At 73.7% G+C, this 22,960-nt stretch overlaps 3 protein-coding genes and 1 pseudogene across 3 annotated transcripts; 1 reads left to right on the forward strand and 3 right to left on the reverse strand.

Moving 5' to 3' along the window:
• Positions 1–96: 96 nt before the first annotated feature.
• On the reverse strand, positions 97–1,329 carry DNAJC22 (DnaJ heat shock protein family (Hsp40) member C22). The gene is made up of 2 exons (XM_068410020.1): positions 541–1,329; positions 97–282 (listed from the first exon to the last, which is right to left on the reverse strand). The coding sequence occupies exons 1-2, from the start codon at positions 1,327–1,329 to the stop codon at positions 97–99; spliced, it is 975 nt and encodes a 324-aa protein (XP_068266121.1).
• Positions 1,330–8,742: 7,413 nt separating this feature from the next.
• Positions 8,743–10,622, forward strand: C1QL4 (complement C1q like 4). The gene is made up of 2 exons (XM_068410055.1): positions 8,743–9,264; positions 10,443–10,622. The coding sequence occupies exons 1-2, from the start codon at positions 8,743–8,745 to the stop codon at positions 10,620–10,622; spliced, it is 702 nt and encodes a 233-aa protein (XP_068266156.1).
• A 2,002-nt stretch (positions 10,623–12,624) lies between these two features.
• On the reverse strand, positions 12,625–15,758 carry PRPH (peripherin). The gene is made up of 9 exons (XM_068410690.1): positions 15,391–15,758; positions 14,384–14,444; positions 14,173–14,268; positions 13,928–14,089; positions 13,728–13,853; positions 13,420–13,640; positions 13,022–13,071; positions 12,791–12,867; positions 12,625–12,693 (listed from the first exon to the last, which is right to left on the reverse strand). The coding sequence occupies exons 1-9, from the start codon at positions 15,756–15,758 to the stop codon at positions 12,646–12,648; spliced, it is 1,209 nt and encodes a 402-aa protein (XP_068266791.1). The 3' UTR covers positions 12,625–12,645.
• Positions 15,759–16,941: 1,183 nt separating this feature from the next.
• Positions 16,942–19,514, reverse strand: LOC137668875 (tubulin alpha-1C chain-like; annotated as a pseudogene).
• Between the last annotated feature and the right edge of the window lie 3,446 nt (positions 19,515–22,960).

The raw sequence follows: 22,960 nt of genomic DNA on the forward strand, positions 1-22,960 counted from the left end.
CACGTGTCACCGAAGCAGCAGCGAGAGCGAAACGTCGTGTTTATGAAGCCCCCCGCAGCTCTCGGTCCCCGGCGCGGCGGGGGGCTGCCGGCGGTGTCACCCTGCCGCTGCCGCCGCTCTCCTGGGCCCCGCCAGCTCCTCGTAGGCCTCCTGCAGCGCGATGAAGCGCCTCTCGGCCTCCTCGGCGCGGTGCCGGTTGTGGTCCGGGTGCCAAACCTTCACCAGCTCCCGGTAGCTCCGGTGCACGTCCTCGGCGGAGGAGCCCACCGGGAGGCCCAGGACCTGGGGGGGGAGAGGGATGCACCGGGGTGGGCTGTGGGGACCCTACGGGGCCCCCCCTCGGGGCCGCGCATGAGGCTGCGTGTGCCTTCAGCGGCTGGAGGGGACCCCAAGAAGGGCGTTTGCCCCCCCCAGGTCACGGGGGCAGCCGAACCCTGTGGATTCCCCCACCGCAGCACCCCCCGCACCGCAGCATCCCACCACAACACCCCACCGCAGCACCCCCCCTCCGCCCTGAGCACCCAGCGCCGCATCCTGCACCTCATACGCCCGCTGCTGCCGCTCGCTCCAGCCGCTCGGTTCGAAGCCAGCGCCGCTTTCCCGCGCCGGGCAGCCACCGGCGAAGCCCAGGACCTCTGCCAGGAGCCAGCTGGCACGGAGGGGCAGGAGCAGGAGCTCGGTGGTGGCGCGGGGCAGGGCCAGGAGGGTGCCCAGCAGCCCGGCAGCCCCACAGAGCCCGCGGCAGGCGAGCGGGGCGGCGAAGGCCAGGCACGCCAGCCCCAGGTGGTAGAGCCGGGCAGCCAGCCGGGGCTGCGGCATCCTACGGGGCTTGTAGCGCCGGTGCCGCTGGGCAGCGATGCTGGCGGCCAGGCTGGTGGGCAGCACTGCCAGCACCCGGCCCTGGAAGAGGAGGGAGGCGAGGAAGGCTGCGGCCAGGGTGTGGGGTGCCTCTGCCGTCTGGTCGCCCACCGAGGAGACCAGCTGCACCCCCAGCCCCACGGCCAGCGGCTGTGCCAGCAGCGCCGGCACCCAGGGCAGCCCCAGCGCCGCCACCAGCCCGAAATACATCCCCACCGTCACCTGCCCCACCAGGCGCAGGGGGCTGAGGGCTGGCACGGTCCCGCCGCGGTCCCCGGGTGCCCCGGCCCCGTTGGCAGCGGCCACCCAGCTTGGGAGGTGCCAGAAGTCCCAGAGCCAGCCGCCGCCGAAGCCGCCCAGCGTCAGCAGCCAGAGCAGCGCGTGGCTGTCCCGGCCCAGGTAGACGTGGTGCAGCCCCAGCGGCCCCCCCAGTGCCCACAGCCCGTAGGCCACCAGGAGCCGCTTGGCCATGGTGACCTGCCCCGGGGGGTCACCGCTGCGGCGGGCACCAGCACAGCCCCGGCATCCGGCGCCCTGCGGGATGAACAGTGCCATCAGGGACCCCAGGTCACGCTGTCCCCCCCGTGCCAGACCCCTCCAGCGACCTCCATGACCACCCGGGGTCCTACATGCCCACTCAGGACCAATGCATGCCAACACGGCTCCCATATGCCCACCCAGAGCTAGTGAGTGCCCACCCAGGGTCCCCTGAGGCCACCCAGGGTCCCGTATGCTGACCCAGCACCCTGCATGCCCACCCAGGACCCCCTGAGCCCACCCATCACCCTATGAGCCCACCCAGGACCCCCTGAGCCCACCCAGCACCCTGTGAGCCCACCCAGCACCCCCTGAGCTGACCCAGCACCCTGCAAGCCCACCCCTGAGCCCACCCGGGGCCGGTGCACCCCCGCAGCCCCCTGGACCCGCACCGGCGGGGCTCCAGCCCCCCCTGACCCACCTCTCCCCGCGGAGCTCCCAGCGGCACCGCTCCCCCCGCCAGACTTTGCCCCCACACGCGCTGGGCAAAGGGCGCAGCGGCGGCATCACCGCGCCGGTGCGGGGACCTGGGGGGGCACCGGGTGCCCCCCACCAGCACCCCCAGCCCCATACCCCCTCCTGGGTGCAGCCGCACGCCCCGGTGCCAGTATTGGGGTACCCGCTGCACGGTGGATGTGACCGCCCCGGTGCAGGGGCCCCCCCGGTGCAGGAGCCCTCCCCGGTGCAGGAGCCCCCCCGGTGCAGGAGCCGCCCCCCCCCCCGGTGCAGGGTCCCACCTGGCCCCTCCGCAGCCCCTGTTTGCTCACCCCCCCCCGCCGTGTTTGCCGGGATTAACCGGCCGCCGCCGGCAATTTGGGCTCATCCATAATTAACGGCCCCGCCTCCGCCGTGCGCCGGGGCTCAGCCCCCGCCAGCGGGGCCCGGGGGGCTGCGACCACCCCCCCGGGTGGTGCAGCCGGAGGGGGCTGGGGGGGCTGGATGGGGCCCCCCCGGGTCTGGGAGTGCGGCGGGGCAGAGCCGCGGTGCTGGCGGGGGGGGGGCTGAGGGGCCGGGACAGCGGAGCCCCCCCGAGGGGGTTGGGGGGCTGCCGGCGGCCCCCCCGGCTCGGCTGCCGTCAGGACGGGCTGACAGCGGCCCCCCCGCGCCCACCCCGCACGGCTGCCTCCGTGACAGCGGGTCCCCGCGGCCCCCGCCACGCTCCGCCGCCCCCAGCCCCGGCAGCCTCACGGTGGGGTGGGGGGGGCACCCCGGCCTGGGTGGGCGCTGGAGCCCTCCCCGGAGCCCCCGGACCCCCCCCGTGTGGGCGCAGGAGCGCTGGGGGGCCGGGGGGGTCCCGCGTCCATCGATCCCCGTAAGCGGCTGCGCTTAAAAATGTCAAATTGCCCCCGGGGAGCGGCGATGGGGGGATGGAGCCCCCCCCGGTGCCCCCCCGGTGCCCCCCGACACGCGGACCCCGGGACTGCAGGGGAGCCCCCGGGGCGTCTCGGGGTGCCCCAGCCCGGGGGGGTCGGGGGGGTCCCCCAGCCCCCCGCGAGCGCCCGGTCGCGGGTGTAATTGGTGCCATCGATCAGCCCCGGCCGCGGCGTTTAAGGCATCGATTTTGGGAGCCTGCGTGTGAATTGGAGCATCTGTCACTGCCCGGCCGGGGGAGCAGGGCTGGGACACGGGAGCGGGGCTGGGGACACGGGAGCAGGGCTGGGACACGGGAGCGGGGCTGGGGACACGCGGGGAGCTCGGATGGGGACACGCAGGGACCATGGATGGGGACACACGGGGAGCAGGGCTGGGGACACGTGAGGAGCATGGATGGGGACACGCAGGGAGCATGGATGGGGACACGGGGGGACCATGGATGGGGACAGGCGGGGACCATGGATGGGGACACGCGGGGAGCACGGCTGGGGACACGTGAGGAGCATGGATGGGGACACGCAGGGAGCATGGATGGGGACACGGGGGGAGCCGGGCTGGGGACACGCGGGGACCATGGATGGGGACATGCGGGGACCACGGCTGGGGCCACATCCCACCCGCTCCTCCCTGCAAGCAGCAGGGTCGGGGGGTCCCTGGCCACAAGCTGTCCCCTCTGGTCCCTGCATGTGGCCATGCACAGCGCTGAGGACACAGGCATGTCCCTATGCACGTGTGTCCCCATGCACGTATGTGCCCCAATGCACACACGTGTCCCAATGCACACGCGTGCCCCGACACACCCCCTCCCAGCAGGGACACGAAGCACCCCCCACCCCAACACCCACCCCCTCCAACCCAGGCATCACGTCCCCACCCGCAGCGACGCGGGGCACACGCGTGTTCTCGCACACACGGTGCCACGGGCCCGTGCACACGCTCACGCACGCGCCGGCCGCGGGGCGGTCGAAGGCATCCGGTGCCTTCCCGCGTGTCACGGCGCCTTGTCACTTTGCTGGTAATTAATGCCAGCGCCGGGGCCGGAGTCCCCCCGGACTCGTACATCACTGCCAGCGCCGGCTGCGCCGCGGCCCCGCTCCCCGAGCGCTGTTATTAGGGGAGTTTTATATGTATTAGCTGTTGATGCACATTAATACATTAAAAATGTCAGCGGCGCAGGGCGGCTAATTGTCTGATTTAAATGTCTATTTGTCAGCACCCGGCTCAGGTGGGCATGAGGCGAATCGGCAATGAGCCCCCGGCCCCGCCGGCGCGGGGGGAGCCCCTGCTACCCCACGGTGGGGATCCATGGGGCACGGGGGACACGGGGGGCTGCTGCGAGGGCCCAGGGAGGTGGCGGGGGGCGAGCGGGACCCCCGTGCCCCGGCCACCCACCCGGCTGCCGCCCGGCCGTGATGGATTTCTCGCCCGACGCCTCCTGCATCCCTAATAACCGCGGCTTGGCCGGAGGATGGATGCGGCCGCGCGCAGCCATCCATCTCGGCAGCGCCGTGACGGACACCCCGGCCCCCGCCAGCGCGGGAGGGGGCGGCTGGGAGGGGACGTGAATCCCCTCGGGATCCCCCGGCTGCCCCTTCCCCGGGGATGTCCCCCCCTGAGCCGGGTGATGAGCTGCCACCATGGTCCCCACATGGCTGAGACCCCGCAGCTCATCGCAGCAGTGACCCCGGCGTAGCCTTGGCCCCCCATGGGGCAGCCGCAGCAGGACGGGGGGGGGCTGTGGCCGGGCTCAGCCCCGGTGCAGGATCCAGCCCCCACGAGCAGCCGCGGGGCCGGGGCACCGCAGGGTCCCACCACACGTGTCACCGCGGCAGCACCGCGATGGCCCCAGGAGCGTCACCCCCAGCCCGGCCCCGCAGCCCCCCCAGCTCCCCCCCGGCTGCTGCTTTCTTGTCGCCGCTCAAGGACAATTTTCATCCAATTTGGGCCGGCCCGGCGCGATGGCGCCCGTGGCCCGGGTGGAGCGCGGCACCCGGCCGCCCCCAGCCCATCGATATTCATTTGCACGAGGCCTGCGCCGACACGCCAACGCCAACGCGGCGGAGAGAGGCAGGGTGACGTCCCCTGGGCACGGGGGACCACGCACCGGCACCGGGTGCCACGGACCACACACCAGCACCGTGCCCCGGGTGCTGGGCACGCACCGAGCGGTGCCAGGGCTCAGACCCCGAGCGTGGGGCTGTGCCGGGGCTGGATGTGACCCGAGCCGGCGGGTCCTCGGGGGCCGCGGAGGCAGATGGTGAACGTGGAGTCGCTGGACGGCCGCCCCGAAGGTCCCCTCCCTGTGCCGGCGCTGGCTGCCGCGGGGGGGGACAGCGGGGCCGCGGCGTGATGCATTTATTCATGCTCTGCGCCCCGGCACCGCGGCTCTGCCGGCTGCCTCTGGCCCCCGCGGCTCGCACCGGGCTCAGCTCCCGGCTCTGGCCCCGGAGCCGCCGGCTCTGCGGTCGGGGACGTGTCTGTCCCCATCAGCATCATCCCGGGTCCTGCATGGGGACAGCGAGAGCAGCTGGGATGGGGAAACTGAGGCACAGCTCAGCACCGGGAGCCATGAGGGACTGGGGATGGCCACAGCCGCTGGCACCTGCCTGGTGCTGGTGTGGGAGCTCAGCCCTGGTGCTCCTGCACCGGAGCCAGGCCCAGCGCGGGCAGGATGCGGCCCTGACCCCCGCGACGTGGGGAGATGGGAGGGATGCGGGGGTCAGGGCCGCATCCTGCCCGCAGGGCCAGCCAGGACCCCCGGTGTCCCCTCACGTCCCCTCGCATCCCCGCGGCCAGGGCCCGGGCACCCGCTCCCCGCCAGCCCTCAGTGCCTGCTAATTAGCACTCAGGCTTCCCCTCGCAGCCTGGCTAATTAATTCGCTGTTGCTGCTCATTAGGATGAGCCGGCGGAGGGGAGCGGCGGTGGCGGCAGCGGGACTCCGGCATCCCCGTCCCCGGGGAGCAGCACGGGTGGCACCGGTGGCACCCGGACCCCCGTCGGGGCGAGCGGGGGGGGGGACGCTGCTCCAGCCGCCATAATTTGTTGCACCAACATCGCGGGGCCGCGCCGGGCCGCATCGATCCCCGCACCGCGGGGCCGTAAATCCATCCCGCGGCCCGGCTGATTGATCGCCCCCGTCCAGGGAGCCGGCCCGGCCTGCGGGGAACCACACGCGCCGGCGGGAGCATCTCCCCATCCCCGCGCCCCGGCACGCGTGTGCACACATGTGCAGCGTGCACACGCATGCACACAGCACGTACATGCATGCACACACATGTATTGAGCGTGCACACAGCATGTACACGCGCACACACACATGCACAGAGCATCTACACACATGCACATACACGCACACAGCATGTACATACATGCACACACACGCACAGAGCACACGCATGCACACACACTTTGAGCGTGCACACATATGTACACACATGCACACACATCACACACACACACACACACACACACTCCCACGCACCCCCAGTGTGTCTCCGCACACACACACACGCAGGGCCAGCCGCTGACACCGCAAGGACACACGTGGACCCCTGCACACACACACACGCGTGTGCAAGGCCACCCCCAGGCCTCCAGCTCTGCACAGGGGACCCCCTCGTCCCACCCCCCGCCCTAGACAGACCCACGGTGTCCCCGTGCGGGGCAGCGCCGGGGGCTCTGGTCGGGTTTCTCCCCTTTCCCCGCCCCCGCCGGGACGCCGCGGTGAGGGGCTGGGGGTGCCGGGGGCCGCGGCCCCTCCCCGGGGAGCGCCGAGGACGAGGCTTCGCTTGGCATAACGGAGCGGATCGAGGCGAGGTTGGAAAAGAGCGGCCGTAAATCAGCCCCCGCAGCACCGGCTCCGCGCGGCGCCGGGAGCCGCCGGGGCCGCATCCGGACCCTCCGGCAGCCCCGGCACCGCGATGGCAGCGGGGGGGACCGGAGCCCCCCGGGGACGGTGGCTCTGTCCCCATCCCGGGGCTGCGAAGGGACCATGCGCCCCGGCAGAGCCCCCCCCCCGCCCCGGCCCGGGGCTCCCCGGCAGCACCCGCACACCCGGGGTGAGCACTGGGGAGGGACCCCCAGAATCGGGCCCGGGGCCACCAGCCCGCCCGGCCCCTGCGTGGGGCTGAGCCCCCCGGGGCTGCCTCAGCGGGGGGGGGCCCTGTGCACCCCCTGCACACGCAGCCCCCGTGCACCCACACCCCCCGCCCACACCCCCGTACCCGCCGTGCACGCACGCACACCCACCCCTGCACCCACCACTCCCCCCCCCGCACACACACGAGCCCTGGGCGCACACGCACCCCCCACTCACACGCACCCCCGCACCCAGCACCCCCTCCCCGCACACACACGCACCCCCCCATGCACACCCGCAGCCCCGCGCGTGCACACGCACCCCCCCCATCCGTGCACCCCGCACCCCCCACCCTCCCCTTGCACACGCACAGAGCCGGGCACGCGCCCCCCCCTTGCACACTCACCCCCCCGCCCCGTGCACCCATCACGACCCTGCCCCCCCCCTCCCGTGCCCCCCCCCCGCCGTGCCCGGTGCCGTCGAGCGGGGCGGGCGGAGCGGGGCTGCGGGCGCGGCGCGGGCGGGCGGCGGCCCCGGCACGTGGCTCCCGGCGCCGCGGGCGGCAGGTACCGGTGGGCACCGGCGGGGGGTGGTGAGCGGGAGGGTGCGGGGGGGGGGCTCCGCCGCGGGCCCGGGGCCGCCCGTCCCCGGGGACCCCGAGCGGGGCGCGGGGGCGGCTCCGGGAGAACCGCCCCGGCCGGCGCTGCCCGTCCCCGCCGGTGCGCACCGGGGAGAGCGCGGCGCGGGGCAGCGGCGGGGCCGCGCGGGTGCCGCTCCCGGGGGGGAGGGTCCCGTTCCCGGGGGTCCCGTTCCCGGGGGTCCCGTTCCCGGGCAACTTGGCGAGAAGTTGCCCCGCGCGTCGCGGCGGCTCCATCCCGGCTCCATCCCGGCTCCGGTCCCAGCTCCGTACCGGCTGTATCCCGGCTCCATCCCGGCTCCATCCCGGCTCCGGTCCCGGCTCCGTTACATCACCAGCTCCACCACCGGCTCCGGTCCTGGTTTCCTCACCGGCTCCAGTCCCGACGCCAACACCGGCTCCGGTCCCGGCTGCTGCAGGAGCTCCGGTCTCGACTCCGTCCCCGGCTCCGGTCTCAGCTCCTTCCCCGGCTCCGCTCCCGGCTCCGCCGCCGTCTCGGGTCCCGGCTCCGTCACCGGCTCCGGTCTCGTCCCCTTCACCAGCGCAAGTCCCGGCTCCAGCCGCAGCTCCGCTCCCGGCTCCGGCCCCAGCCCCGCTCCCCTCGCCAGCGCCAGCCCTGCTGCTGTCCCCAGCCCCGTCCCCAGCCCCGTCCCCGTCCCCAGCCCCGTCCCCAGCCCCGTCCCTGTCCCCAGCCCTGTCCCCAGCCCTGTCCCTGTCCCCGTTCCTGTCCCTGTCCCCGTTCCCATCCCCGTTCCCAGCCCCGTCCCCAGCCCCATCTCTGGCTCCGCTGCCGTCCCCATCCCTGCTGCTGTCCCCACTCCCAGCCCCGCTGCTGTGACAATCCCCATCCCTGTCCCCATCTCCAGCCCCATCCCTGCTCCTGTCCTCGCTCCCAGTCCCACTGCAAGCTCCAGCCCTGCTGCTGTGGCCGTCCCCAGCCCTGTCCCCAGCCCTGCTCCTGTCCCCAGCCCTGTCCCCATCTCCAGCCCCGCTGCTGTGACCATCTCCGTCCCCATCCCTGGCCCCATCCCTGCTCCTGGCCCCACTCCCGGCCCCGCTGCTGGCCCCAGCCCGGTCCTGCCCCAGCCCCGCTCCCAGCCCAGTCCCCACCAGGGCGTGAGGCTCGGTGGGCGGCTGGGTGCCGTCCCCCACCCCGGCGCCACCATCGCTCCCAAGGGCGAGGAGGACCTGCTGGCGCTGGCCGCCTCCCGGCTGAGCCGCAGGAAGCGGGTGGCCGGGGCGGCCGTCGGCGTGGCCATGGTGCTGGTGCTGCTGGTGGCCATCCCGCTGCTGGTGCACAGCTCCAAGGCGGCCGCGCACTACGAGATGCTGGGCAGCTGCCGCATGGTCTGCGACCCCTACCCCGGCGCCGACCTGCCCGCCGCCTCCCCGCCGCCCTTCCTGCCCGGTGCCAAGGGCGAGCCGGGGCGCAAGGGCCGCGCCGGCGTGCGGGGCCCCCCTGGACCACCGGGACCGCGGGGGCCGCCGGGTGAGCCGGGCCGGCCGGGGCCACCGGGGCCACCGGGGCCGGGTCCCGGGGGGTACATCCCCTCCTTCTACAGCCCCAAGATCGCCTTCTACGCGGGGCTGCGGAAGCCCCACGAGGGCTACGAGGTGCTGCGCTTCGACGACGTGGTCACCAACGTGGGCAACTACTACGAGCCCTCGAGCGGGAAGTTCACCTGCCCCCTGCCCGGCATCTACTTCTTCACCTACCACGTCCTCATGCGCGGCGGCGACGGCACCAGCATGTGGGCCGACCTCATGAAGAACGGGCAGGTACGGGCCGGGACCGGCACCGCCGCCGGCACCCCCGCGCCGGCTCCTCCCGGTACCCCCGGCGTCCCCTCGCCCTGCTCCATCCCGGCTCCTCCGTCCCCGTTCCTCTGTGCGCCTCCGCCCCAGCTCCCCCCGCCTTCTCCCCCACCCCAGTTTCCCCATCCCACTTCCCCTCTCTTGGTTTTTCCATCTTTCCTCCTATCCCAGTTTTCCCATTCTGGTTTCCCTAAATCCCAGTTCCCCATCCTGCTTTCCCCCATCCCCAAGTCCCCCCACCCCAGGCCCCATGTTCTGTTCCTCCCTCCCAGTTCCCATCCTCTTCTCCCCATCCCATTTCCCCTCATCCCTGATTCCCCATCCCTGCTCCCCCCACCCCGGTACCCCCATCCCCATCTCCCCCCGTCCCATTCCCCCTCTGGGACCATGGAGGGGGTGACTGGGGGAGCCACCCCACACCTGCACCCACCACCTGCCGTCACCTCAGCCTTGGGGACACGAAACCCCCACCCCTGGGGCTCCTGCTGCGGGGATGGGGGGGGACACACTCCCTGGGAGTGCCGGCCTCGAAGCCGGCAGGGAGTGGGGTCCATCGGGGCCGGCTGGGACAGCCACCAGCCCCGGGGGGGCTGTGCCGTGCCCCCGGCCGGTCCCTTTGTTCGCCGCCCGGCAGCTCCCGCACCACCTCGCCCCGGACACTTCCCATTTATCACAGCAGAAATGAGGATCGATCCAGCGCGGTCGATGCCAGCTCTGCCGCCCCCCCCGGGAGCTGCCCCCCTCCCCGCTCCCCAGGGCATCCCCGGGGGCAGGGGAGGGCCCCGCAGGGTCCCAGCACGGGGGTCTCCAGAGCCGGTCACCAGCGGGTCCTTGGGACCGAGCACCGACGGTGCGACCCAGCCCCGACAGCCTGCCATGGGTGGGGGGGGGGTGGCCCTATTCTGGGGGGCCCCGGGGTGCGGGAGGGGCTCTGTCCCTGTCCCCTCCTGTCACACTGCCAGCCAGCAGTGGTTAGGGAGCGGGGGGGGGACGCCGGCTCCCTCGCCCGGTTCTGCCGCAGACGGGCGGCGTGACCTTGAGCGGTGAGGGCTGGGGGGGGTCCAGAGCAGCTCAGTCCCACCGTTCCCAGCCCTGGGGACCGTGTGCTGGGGGGGGTCCCTGACGGCCGTGCCCCCCCCCAGGTGCGGGCCAGCGCCATCGCGCAGGATGCGGACCAGAACTACGACTACGCCAGCAACAGCGTCATCCTGCACCTGGACGTGGGCGACGAGGTCTTCGTCAAGCTGGACGGCGGCAAAGTGCACGGCGGCAACACCAACAAGTACAGCACCTTCTCCGGCTTCATCATCTACCCCGACTGACCCCCCGGCGCGGGGACGGGGCCGCGGGGACGGGGCCGGGGGGGTCCCATCTCCCTCCGGTGTCACCGTCCCCCACGATAGCGCTGGGTGTGACGAGGCACCCGCGTCCCCCACGCTGCCCAGCACCCCCCACCCACACAAACACCCCCCTCAGTGCCCCCCGCCCCCGCATGCCAGCACCCCCGAGGGAGTCGGGGTGTCCCGGTGCTGTCCCCATCCCCGGGCACCCCCCGTCCCCGCGGCTGATCGTTGGGCTCCGTGTCCCCCCCCAATAAAACACTCCGGGTTTGGACGTGCAGCTGCTGCCTTCGCCTCCCCGGGGGGGACAGAGGGGACCCCCAGGGACAGGGGACCCCCCGGGGGGGACTGTGCCACCATTGCTCCTTGGGGCTGGCCCTGCCTGTGCCCTGTCCCCGCTGCGGTGACGAGCTCCGGGCCGCTGGCAGTGACCCTCATTGTCACCTCCCCCCGCCCTCCTTGCTGGTGCCACCGGGGGCAGGGATAGGGACAGCGACGCCCCCCCGCCACACACACGGGGGTGCAGGGGCACAGGCCACCCCCATCAGGGGACACGCTGGGGACACCGCCAGCCCCGGGGGTGGTCGGGGTCCCCCCCGGCCCGAGCTCAGCGGAGCCCGTCGGGGCGCAGGCGTCCCCCAGCCCCGTCCCAAGCCCCGTCCCCCGTCCCTGTCCCCGTCCCTGTCCCCGTCCCCAGCCCGGTCCCCAGCCCCGTCCCCCGTCCCCGTCCCTGTCCCCGCGTGGCCGCGGGTCGGTGCTGCCACCTCGTGGCAGCGGCCGGGAGGACACGGCTCCTGCCGGGGGTGGCCAGGGGGGTCCGGCAGCCTGGGGACCCCCGGGAAGGGCTGGCAGAGGTGGGGACTCGCCCCCCCAGGGCCCCCCGGAGCCCCCACGACAAGGGGCAGCATCAACTGCTTCATCATCTGCGCAGTGTCCGCGGGTGCGTCCCCATCCCTGTCCCCGGGTGGGTCGGGGTCCCAGCTGCCCCCGGGGGCAGCTGTGGGTGAGTTGGGGGGGGAAACCCTCCTCCCCGCGGTGCCCCCCACCTCCCAGGGTGCCGCCCACCTCCCCGGGTCATCCCCCCCCCCAGTGTCAACCCCCCTATGGTGTTACCAACCTCCCAAGAAACACCCCTGTCCCCAAATGTCCCCAAGCCCCACTCCCAGGGTCCCTCCCTGACCCCAGGATTTCCCACCCCCAACCCCAGGGTCTCCCCCAGCCCCGAGACACCCCCCACAGCCCCCCCAGCACGGTGGGTGCCTGGGGAAACCCTGGGAAGAGCCAGCGCTGCCACCTCAGGGTCCCCCTGGCCCTCGTCCCCCCTAAAGCACCACTCCTGGGGGGGGCCCACAGTCAGGGCAGGGGGGAACATGCACCCCCCGGGCCAGGGTGCGGCCCCTGGGCCTGTCCCCCACCCCAGGCACTGTCCCCCCAGCCCTGCAGCCCCTCTCCCCCCAGCTGGCTTCGTGCAGCACCGGGTGCCCCCCCACCAGCTCCCTGGTGACACGAGTGACTCGTCTCCTCCTCGCCCCAGCGTTTATTTGCTCAAGCAGGATGGGGACATTGGGGGCAGCCCCCAGACCCCCCCCCCCCAGCCGGGCACTGCCACCCTTCCCGCCCCCAGCCCACCCCGGGGGTGACGGGCAGAGCCACTGGGAGGGGACAGCACCTGGGGACCACCAGAGCCCACAGACTCTCATGGGAGGGGAGCCGGGACCCCCCCGGCCGTGGGGGAGCGTGGGGAACATTCCCTAAACGTTAAATAAACTGAGGTTTGGGGAGGGGGGGGAGAAATAGGGGAGAAAGAGCAATAAATAGGGGGGGGACAAGGCACCGGGATGCGCCGCAGCATTGTGTCACGGGGCTGGCAGTGGGGCGGGGGGCAGCCGGCCCCACACTCTGCTCCCGGCCCACGCAGGGCGCAGCGGGGGCCAGCAAAGCCCCCCCAGCCCCACTGGTCCGGGGGGGGGGTGCAGGATGGGGCCGGCGCGACGGGTCCCCTCCGTCACTTCCCCGGCTCCGCTCGCTCCTTGTGCGTCTCTGTCACCACCTGCTGTGGGGGGAGAAGGTGGGGGTCAGCCCCATGGGGGGGGTCAGCCCCACGGCAGGGGGGGGTCAGCCCCCCCAGGCAGGGACCCCCCGGCCCTCACCTGCCCGTCCCGTGTCTCGATGGTTTTGATGAGCACCATCCTCCGTGCTGGGCTCTCCGTGGGCTGCGGCTCCGGCACTGGGGCACGGAGAGCCCGTCAGCCCCCCCCTGAGCCCCCTGGGGTGCAGGTGGGTGCAAGACCACCCCGGGCGGGGGCACAGGGACCCACCTGCACCCCCGTGGGGTCTCTGCCCCAAGAGTGGGAGGAAAGACCCCCCAGCTCCCCCCTCACCTGGGCTTCTCACGCTGAAGGAGGCGGGGGGGTGCAGGGGGACGGTGATCCTGGGGGGGGAGAGGGGGTGAGGGGGGTCTGGGGCATCGCTGGTGACCCTGACCCTTCCACACCACTGGGTCGGTGACCCCCGTGACGGTCCCCCTGTGCCCGTGGGCTGCGGGGCGGCGGCAGAGGAGCCGGTGGCAGCTCCCAGCTGGAAGCAAGAAGCTCCCACGGGAACTTTTTCTTTGCCCACGGAAACGGTGCCCGGAGCCGCCTCCTCCAGGGAATCCCGTCACAACCGGGGTGACCCAAGCAGGGGGACCCTCTCCCCGGGCCGGACCCTGCACCCCGGCAGCGGTGGGGCCGCGAGGCCACACGTGCTGCTGTCCCCCTGCGGGGCAGGGCGGCCTCACCGGCTCTCCTCGCCCTCCAGCAGCTTGCGGTACGTGGCGATCTCGATGTCCAGGGCCATCTTGACGTTGAGCAGGTCCTGGTACTCGCGCAGGTGCCGCGCCATCTCCTCCTTCATCTGCTCGATCTCCTGCTCCAGCCGCCCCACCACGTCCTGGTAGCTCCCGATCTCCTCCCCGAACTCATCCTCCATCTCCCGCATCTGCCGCTGCAGCGCCTCGTTCTGCGGGGGGGCGAAGGGGCCGCGTGGGGCCGGGGCACCCGGTGCCTGTGCCCACCCCCCGCCCCGGACCCCCTGCCCCGCTCTCACCATGCCCTTCAGCCCGTCCACCTCGCACGTGAGGCTCTGGATCTGCCGCCGCGACTCGCCCATCTCCTGCTTGGCCAGCCGCAGCGCCTCGTGGTTGCGGTTCGCCGCGTCCGAGAGGTCGGCAAACTGCGGGGGCCGGGGGAGTCAGGGCTGGGGGGATGCCCCAGTGCCCCCCCAGTGCCCCCCCCCAACCCCGGTACCTTCGACTTGTACCACTCCTCGGCCTCCTGCAGGTTCTTCACGGCGATGCTCTCGTACTGGGTGCGGATCTCCCGCAGCGCGGCCGTCAGCTCGGGCTTGCAGCCCTCCGCCTCCGCCGGCCCCGCCGCGCTCGGGGCGCTCACCTCCAGGTCCCGCAGCTCCTGCGCGGCCACACGAGCCGTCACGCCGCGGCACACGGACCCCCACCCGCTGCCCCCCACCCCGCCCCAGCCCCCCCCCCCACCTCCTCGTGCAGCTTCTTGAGGAAGCCGATCTCGTCCATGAGCAGCTCGACCCTGCGCTCCAGCTCCAGGCGGGACAGCGTGGCGTCGTCCACGTCCTGCGGGAGAGCCCGGGCCGAGCTGTGGGGCAGCGCGGAGGGGACGGGACCCCCCCCGGGCCCCCTCCCTGGACGGGGAGCGCCTGGTGCACGGGGCATCGCTTGGCCCCCTCACCTTGCGGAACAGCACCAGGCTCTTCTCCGCGTCCTCCCGCTTCTGCGTCTCGTCCTCCAGCCTGGGGGCAACAGGGGTGAGGAGGAGCGGGGGCACAGGGTGCAGCCCCCCACCCCTTGTGCCTCCCGCTGCCTGGGGCCCCCTGCCCCGCCGCAGCCCCCCACATGCTGCAGCACACGGGGATGAGGAGGAAGAAGAGGAGCCCCCCAACCCTGAGCCACCCCCCCCCTCGCAGCCCCCGAGGGCCTGCGCTGGCCCCAGCCCCAGGAAGGGGCAGCCCTGGGGTGTCCCTGTCCCTGCACGGCCACGGCAGGACCGGTCCCTCCCGCAGGACCCCCCGGATCCTGGGGGACCCCACCCGGGGCCTGTCACACCGCCCGGGGCTGCGGGACCGTGACCCCACTGCAGCCCCCAGAGCCCCTCACTGGGACACGCTCCTCCCAGGGGGTCCCGGCGTCCCCATCTGCCCCCAGTGCTCGTCCCAGTCCGCTCCCAGTGCTCCCACCCTGCCATGGCCCTCCCAGTGCCCCGCCCTTCCGCAGAGCCCTGCCCTCCCAGTCCCTCCCAGTCTTTCCCAGTCCCCACCCCAGCGCCCCCCATCCATCCCCGCTGCCGCGCGCGCCCCCGGCCCCCTCCCCAGCACCGCCGGGGCATCCCCCGGTCCCTGGTACCCCCACATCCCCCGGTGCGACCCCATCCCGGAGCATCCCCCGGTCCCCATCCTAATACATGGCCGGTCCCTCTCCGTTGCATCCCCCGGTCCCCACCCCGGTGCATCCCTCATCCCGGAGCACCCGCCGGTGCCCCCCCCGGTGCACCCCTCACACCGGTGCATCCCCCGATGCCCACCCCGGTGCATCCCTCATCCCAGAGCATCCCCCGGTGCCCACCCCGGTGCATCCCTCACCCCAGAGCATCCCCCGGGGCCGCCTCCGGTGCCTCCCCTAGTTCCCCACCCCGGTGCATCCCTCATCCCGGTGCCCCCCCCGGCCCCGCCGCCCACCCACCGCCGCCGCAGGGCCGTCAGCTCGGTGGCCAGCCCGTCTCGCTCGGCCTGGAGCCGGTCGCGGTCGCGGCCGAGGCGCTGGAGCCGCTCCCGCAGCCCCCGCAGCTCCCCCTGCACCAGCCCGGCGGAGCGGGGGGCGGCGGCGGCGGCGGCGCGGCCCAGGGCTCCCCGCAGGGCCCCGTTCTGCCGCTCCAGCGCCCGCACCCGCTCCAGGAAAGCGGCGAAACGATCGTTCAGCGCCGCCAGCTCCTGCCGCTCCCTGCCCCGCGCCGCCGCCGCCGCCGCCACCAGCCGCCCCGGAGCCGCGGTGAGGGGCGGCGGGGCCCCGAGGGTGCGGTGCGGGGGGGCGGCGCGGCCGCCGCGGCTCATGGCGGCACCGGGAGGGCGGCGGCCGCCGGTACCGGCTGTTTATAGAGGGCGGCGGCTCCGCCCCGCCGGGGGGACCCGGGGGTGCGGGTGCGAGGGGAGGGGTCTCCCGGCCCGGGGCGGGGGAGGACCGGGGCTGCGGGTGTCCCCTCGAGGGGGCGGGCAGAGGGACCGGGAGCGGCCGGGGACCCCCGGGGGGTGCAGGACCGGGGGCTGCGGGGCCCCCCCGCGGGGTGCAGGCAGGAGAGCCCGGTAGCACCAGGGGCCGGGGGATGGTCGGGGGACACAGACCCCCCCTCGGGGGAGGGAGAGGGGCTGGGCAGCCCCTGCCAGGACACAAGAGAGGGCTGGGGGACCCCGCGGGGTGCAGGGCAGTACTGGGGCTGATGGGGTCCCCCCCAAGTAGCATGGGGGGGGGAAGAAGGGGGTGCAGAGAGGGGCTGGGGGCTGCAGGGTGAGCCCCATCCTCAGCCGCGGCTGGGTCCCATCCTGCCCGGGGTGCTCAGACCCATGGAGCAGGCCCCCCCCCATGCCAGCACCCAGGAGAGGGGGCCCTGTGTCATGTCCCCCCCCAGTTTGTCGGGGCAGCCGTGACTCGGCTCTGCGGGAGCCGCCCTGCGCTGGGTGATGGGCTCCGGCCCCTCCCCGGCCCCCCCCTTCCCGGGCAGCGAGGGCGGCGCTTACGGGAAGGGGTCAGTGTCCTGCCCAGGGGCTGCGGGGGGGCCCGGACCCCCCCAGCCCTGCGGAACACGGCACAGACACCCCGTACAGCCCCTCTGCACCAGCCGTGCCCGGGGCCGCATCCTGCCCCCGCACCCGGGGCTGGGGACAGCCCTGGCCAGGGCAGGGCAGGGGGGGCTCCCAGCCTCCCTGGGGGCTGTTCCCAGGGGTCCTCACCCCACCTGGGGACCCACCCGTGTGACACCTGGGGACAACAGTGGGGTGACATGACCCCCCCCTCCCAGTGCAGCAGAGCACAGCCAGCTCACAGCACAGGACCCAGCCCAGGGACCCCCGTCCCATGCAGCCCCCCCAGCCCCTGTGCCAGCTCAGCCAGCAGCCCCCCTCCCCTGGGGACGTCCCCCCAGGCCACCGTGAGGCAGATCGCGCTGGGACAAGAAACGAGACAAGGTTGGAAAGAGCAATTTTAGTGAACAGCAGCACAGTGTGACAGAGTGACGAGGCACTAGTATTCCTCCCCCTCCTCCTCGCCCTCCACGCTGTCGGCCCCCACCTCCTCGTAATCCTTCTCCAGGGCGGCCATGTCCTCCCGCGCCTCCGAGAACTCCCCCTCCTCCATGCCCTCCCCCACGTACCAGTGCACGAACGCCCGCTTGGCGTACATCAGGTCGAACTTGTGGTCCAGGCGGGCCCAGGCCTCGGCGATGGCCGTCGTGTTGCTCAGCATGCACACGGCGCGCTGCACCTTGGCCAGGTCCCCCCCGGGCACCACCGTGGGCGGCTGGTAGTTGATGCCCACCTTGAAACCAGTGGGGCACCAGTCCACGAACTGGATGGTGCGCTTGGTTTTGATGGTGGCGATGGCGGCGTTGACATCCTTGGGCACCACGTCCCCGCGGTACAGCAGGCAGCACGCCATGTACTTGCCGTGCCGCGGGTCGCACTTCACCATCTGGTTGGCCGGCTCGAAGCAGGCGTTGGTGATCTCGGCCACCGTCAGCTGCTCGTGGTAAGCCTTCTCGGCCGAGATCACCGGGGCGTAGGTGGCCAGCGGGAAGTGGATGCGCGGGTACGGCACCAGGTTGGTCTGGAACTCCGTCAGGTCGACGTTGAGGGCCCCGTCGAAGCGCAGCGAGGCCGTGATGGACGACACGATCTGGCTGATGAGGCGGTTGAGGTTGGTGTAGGTGGGCCTCTCGATGTCCAGGTTGCGGCGGCAGATGTCGTAGATGGCCTCGTTGTCCACCATGAAGGCGCAGTCGGAGTGCTCCAGGGTGGTGTGGGTGGTGAGGATGGAGTTGTAGGGCTCCACCACGGCCGTGGACACCTGCGGGGCCGGGTAGATGGAGAACTCCAGCTTGGACTTCTTGCCGTAGTCGACGGAGAGCCGCTCCATGAGCAGGGAGGTGAAGCCGGAGCCGGTGCCGCCCCCGAAGCTGTGGAACACCAGGAAGCCCTGCAGCCCCGTGCACTGGTCAGCCTGTTGGGAGAGTCCCCGGCGGGGCCCGGAGCGGGTCAGCCATGGCTTCGCACCCTCGTCCTCCCCAGCATGGGTGCAGCAGGAGCCACACAAGCCCACGGGTGGCCAAGCTCAGCCTTTGATGTGCCGGAGCTCCCCGAGCAGAGCCGGCGGCACAGCAGGTCCGGCCAGCCCCGGCGCCAGCCCCGGCGTGGGAACCAGACGTTCAAAGGGCTCGGGCAGCCACACCAGTCAAACCAGTGCTGCACCAGCAGCCAAACCAGGACTGTGGGTCCCTGGCTGCCGCGGGCATGGGGCTTCCCATCCTCCTCCCCACAGCCGAGCTTGGCATCGGGCTGGGATGGGGCTGTGCACTGGGTACAGCCCAGACCCGTCACCCACAGCCCGGGGCAGCAGGTCCTGCCTGGGGCGGCCCCACCTTCATCCCAAAGTGCTGATGGGGCGAGAAGGACCCGCTGATCGTCACCTCCCCAGGGACAGCGGCTTCCCTTTGTCCCCAGCCACCCCCTGGGGAGGGACCCACCCTGTGAGACCCCCCCCAGCCCCTACCAGCTTGCGGATGCGGTCGAGGACCAGGTCGATGATCTCCTTCCCGATGGTGTAGTGCCCGCGGGCGTAGTTGTTGGCCGCATCCTCCTTGCCCGTGATCAGCTGCTCGGGGTGGAAGAGCTGCCGGTACGTCCCCGTGCGCACCTCGTCTGCGGGGACAGCCCGCCCGGGGGCCCCGTTAGCGCCCGGCACCCGCCGACACCGGCCCCCCCCGCAGCCCCCCCGCACCCACCGATCACCGTGGGCTCCAGGTCCACGAACACGGCCCGCGGCACGTGCTTGCCGGCCCCCGTTCTCGCTGAAGAAGGTGTTGAAGGAGTCGTCCCCCCCGCCGATGGTCTTGTCGCTGGCATCTGCCCGTCGGGCTGGATGCCGTGCTCCAGGCAGTACAGCTCCCAGCACGCGTTCCCGATCTGCACGCCCGCTTGGCCCACGTGGATGGAGATGCACTCGCGCTGCGGGGGCACGGGGGGGACGCTCACCCCTCCGATTCCCCCCTCTTTGTGTCCCCCCACCCACCCAGGACCCCGCGGGGACGCTGCGCCCAGGACGGGCTGGCACCGAGCACCCAGGCCTGGATGGGGCCAGATCCTGCCCCGACGCCCCCCATTGTTCTGGGTCCTGGCACGCACCGGGGGCCGCAGGGGGGGGCTCCAGGGCCACACCCAGGGCAGGGGGGTGCTCAGCTCCGGGGGTCCCATCCTGCCCCTCTGAGGGACCTGGGACCCTGCCCACCATGGGATGGGGAGCTCAGCACTAGGGCTCATCCTGCCCCAAGGGACTGGGGCCACACCCAGGGCAGGTCGGGGCGCCCCGAGGGTCCCATCCTGCCCTACCCGCCCTGCTCAGACCCAGCCATGGACCCCGTTTGTGTCCCCCACCCCAACACGGGCTGGAACCGTTCACCCCCCCAGAGCCGGGGTTGTTCCTACCCCCTCCCCACGGCGGGCTCCACTCGGGACAGGAGCCAGCTCCGGGGACCGGGAGGAGTTTCCCCGTCGCAGCCGGTCGTGCCCGGGCCAGGGTGAGAGCGGGGGCTGCGGGGACATGTCCGGGACTTGCGGGGGAGCCCGGGCCACGCAGTGCACCCCGGCGTGTCCCCACACGGAGGGGCAGGGAGCCCGGGGGGGGGTGTCAGCACTGCCCGGGGGTGGGAGCACCCAGGGCAGCGACCCCTGGCCGGGGTGGGGGCACGGCTCCAGCCCCCCCTGCCCCACACCGGGGGCACACAGAGCCCCACGTCCCCCCACCTTAGAGCCTACAAGTGCCCAGGAGCCCCACGGCGGGTCCCGGACACGCGAGTAGCCTGCACCCCCCCTTCCCTCAGCCCCCCGCACTGCCCCTGGGGAGGGTCCCACAATCCCCGGGGGGGTCCCACACTCCCGTGGGGGGTGCCCCACTCCCGGGGGGTCCCCACGCCCCTATGGGGGGTGCCCACGCCCCCCCGCCCTCACCATGGCCGCTCACTGCCCGAACCGTTACGGAGCCGCTGAGGAGGGAGGCGAGGGGCGCCCCGCGGGCCCCCCCCGGTGATATACCACGGGGGGCGGGGCCTCACGGGGGGCGGGGCCTCATGGGGCGGGGCACCGCCTTGCCCCGCCCCTCCAGGCCACGCTGGCCCCGCCAGCCACGCCCTCACCGCTGGCCACGCCCCCACGGCCCCGCCTCGATTCCCATTGGCCGGTTGGAAAGTGGGCGAGGGTGCGTGGGCGGTGACGTCACAGAGTGGAATGCGGGGGGGCGGGGCGAGGGGCGGGGGGAGTTACGGGGGGGCAGGAGGCGAGTGGGGGGGCAGAAGGGGTCGGGGGGCGTTAGGGGTAGGGGGCTTTGGGGGCATTAGGGGTGGGGGGGCATTAGGGGGGCTTTTGGGGGGGCATTAGGGGGGCTTTAGGGGTGGGAGACATTAGGGGGCCTTTGGGGGGGCACTAGGGGGGGTTTAGGGGCGGGGGGGCATTAGGGGGGCTTTGGGGGGGGCATTAGGGGGGCTTTAGGGGCGGGGGGGGGCTGTGTGGGGTATTAGGGTCGGGGGGGCTCAGCCGGGGGCGGGGGGTCCCTGCACCCCCCGGCCGCAGCCCCAGGCCCGGGCTCTGCCCCCGGCCCCGGCCCCGGCCCCGTGGGAAGCCCCGCGGGCACCCGCCGCGCCGGCTCCTGCGCCCGCCGCCGCCCGGGTTCCCCTGCCAGCCCCCGGGGCGGCTCCTCGGGGCAACCCCCGCAGGGGCAGGTCCTGTGGGGCAGGATGGACGGGGTGGGGGGGCCACCCCACGCTCACCCCCGGGGAGCAGTGCCCTGTCCCCCCCCGGCCTGGGCTGGGGTCACGTTCCCAGGGTCAGAGATGGGTTTGGGGACAGCGTGGGGGACATGGCAGCCCCGCGACCCCCACGCTGGGCTTCGAACCCCACCCCTGCAGTGGGGTCACTCCCGTGGGGTCCCCCCCAAGGCAAAGGGACCCTGTCCCCACGCAGGGCTGGTCTGCAGAGGGCTGAGGGGGGGGGACACAAGGAGGTCCCCGGGGGACCAGCCACGGCGATGCCCCCCCTGACCCAGGGACGCTCCTGGGGCCACTGTGTCCCCCCGTGCACCCCGGGGGTCCCTGTCCTCCCCCCTGACACCCACTGCACAGCGCAGGGCACAACGGCTGAGCTGGGGACCCCCGGGCTCCCCCGGGCAGCCCCGGTGTCCCCCCACTCCCCGGGCACACCCTCGGTGCTGGCACCCGCCTGGGGCCGGCGTGGCCGGTGTCCCCGCGACACCCGCTCCTGAAGCCACCGATGCCACTGGAGCCCCCCAAGCCCCCACCGCCCCGGCTCCGGGGCCCTGCTGCGGGGCGGGGGGTGCTTTGGGGGGGCCGGGCGGGGCGGGGGTCCCCCCGCAGCGGGGTCTCTCCCGCCCCGCACCCGCCGCCGCCCCGCTCCTTTATTGCCGGCTTTGCCGCAATGCGGTGCTGCCCCGAGCGGCGAGCGGTGCTGCAGCCCCCTCCCCACCGCCAGCCCCCCCTCGGGGCCAGCCCCCTCCCCACCGCCAGCCCCCCCCCAGGGCCAGCCCCCTCCCCACCGCTCTGCACCCCCGCGGCTGCCTCCCCTGCCCCTGTCCTGCCCCCTGTGTCCCCCCCCCGTGTCCCCCGCCCCGGGGCTGAGCCTCCCTTTTGTTGTGGCTCCCGCGGTGCCGGGAGGGAGCGGGGGCTGCGGGGGGGGGGACACGGGGCACCCAGGCTGCAGGGACACGCGGTGACACCCCCTCCTCCCTCCCATGGGGGGGGGGTCACCCACCGCCCCCAGCACCGGGGGTCGGGGGTCCCTTGCCCTGCTCTGTGGAGGGGGGCTGCGGGGTCGGGTGCGGGCAGGGACGGGTGCCACCACCTCCGCCGCGCCCCCCCAGCCCCCCGGTCCCACCCCGAGCCAGGGTGGGGCCCGTCCAGTGCCCCCCGCCGTACCAGGGCCTCATCCTGCACCCCAGCAGCCCCCGCCCCCCCGCTGCCCCGTCTCTCCGTTTCAATGAACCCGTCACATCGGTGGTGGCGGGGGACAGACAGAGGGACAGAGGGACAGACAGAGGGACAGAGCAGGCGCTCGCCCGCCGCGTCCTGCGGGAAAACAGGTTAAAAATAGCAGCAGCCGGTGCCCGGGACGTTGCCCCCTCCCCGGGCGCCGCAGCAGCCCCCGATGGGGCCAGGACCCGACACGGGGGTGTCCCAGCCGTGGGGTGCGAGGTCACCAGTGAGGGACCCCCCAGGAAGGGCTCAACTGGGGGGGGGCTGGGAACCTTGGCCGTGCCACGGGCACGGGGCCAGTGGCCGGGACATCAGCCCACGCGGGGCTGTGGCACCGGGGGGGAGCGGAGCCGCCGGCTCCCGGAGCCCCCCGAGATGCCCAGCCCGGGGCGGGCGGGGGCAGCCACGGGCAGGGCTGGGGGCTCAGCGCGGCCGGGGGGGGGCCCCGGTGGGGCCCATGGCGTGTCCCGCTCGGCGGTGCCGGGGTGACAGACATGGCGGGGGGGGGGGGCAGCAACCGTCACCGGGAGCCGCTGCGTTGCTACCAACAGTCAACAGAGCCCGGGCGGGCGGGACGGGCTGGGGGGGGCCGGGAGCCGGGGGGGGCTGAGAGCCGGGGGGGGCGGCTGGGGGCTGGGGGGGCTGCTGGGAGCGGGGCCAGGTCCCCCCCTCACTGGCACACACAGGGGCTGGACATCGGGGGGGCCCCGGGGTTGGTGACCCCCCCCCAAACACAGCAGGGCTGGGGATGTTGGGGAGGGGGGGTGAGGTGGGGGGGGGGGTCCCAGGCTGTCTCCTAGCAACCGGTCTCCCAGCAACCCGCCACCACGGCCGTTGCCTGGCAACGGTGGGCGCGGGGACGAGTGGCTTCCCATACCCAACGAGATGGGGAGGGGCTGGGGGGGGGACACCCCCAGGGCCCCTCACCCTACACCCCACATCGCCTTTGGGGGGGCTGAGCCACCCACCGCCCCACGGGGCACCCCCTGCCCGCAGCTCGGGGGACAG

This window comes from Nyctibius grandis, chromosome 11 (assembly GCF_013368605.1).
Source record: "Nyctibius grandis isolate bNycGra1 chromosome 11, bNycGra1.pri, whole genome shotgun sequence".
In the NCBI taxonomy this organism is placed as follows: domain Eukaryota; kingdom Metazoa; phylum Chordata; class Aves; order Nyctibiiformes; family Nyctibiidae; genus Nyctibius; species Nyctibius grandis.

Coding starts and splice junctions, on each gene's coding strand:
- C1QL4 (XM_068410055.1), top strand. CDS start 8,743: ATGGTGCTGGTGCTGCTGGTGGCCATCCCGCTGCTGGTGCACAGCTCC. Junction 9,265..10,442: donor ACCTCATGAAGAACGGGCAG/GTACGGGCCGGG, acceptor GCCCCCCCCCAG/GTGCGGGCCAGCGCCATCGC.
- DNAJC22 (XM_068410020.1), bottom strand. CDS start 1,329: ATGGCCAAGCGGCTCCTGGTGGCCTACGGGCTGTGGGCACTGGGGGGG. Junction 283..540: donor GGCAGCAGCGGGCGTATGAG/GTGCAGGATGCG, acceptor CTCCCCCCCCAG/GTCCTGGGCCTCCCGGTGGG.
- PRPH (XM_068410690.1), bottom strand. CDS start 15,758: ATGAGCCGCGGCGGCCGCGCCGCCCCCCCGCACCGCACCCTCGGGGCC. Junction 14,090..14,172: donor TCAAGAAGCTGCACGAGGAG/GTGGGGGGGGGG, acceptor GTGGCCGCGCAG/GAGCTGCGGGACCTGGAGGT. Junction 13,854..13,927: donor AGGAGTGGTACAAGTCGAAG/GTACCGGGGTTG, acceptor CGGCCCCCGCAG/TTTGCCGACCTCTCGGACGC.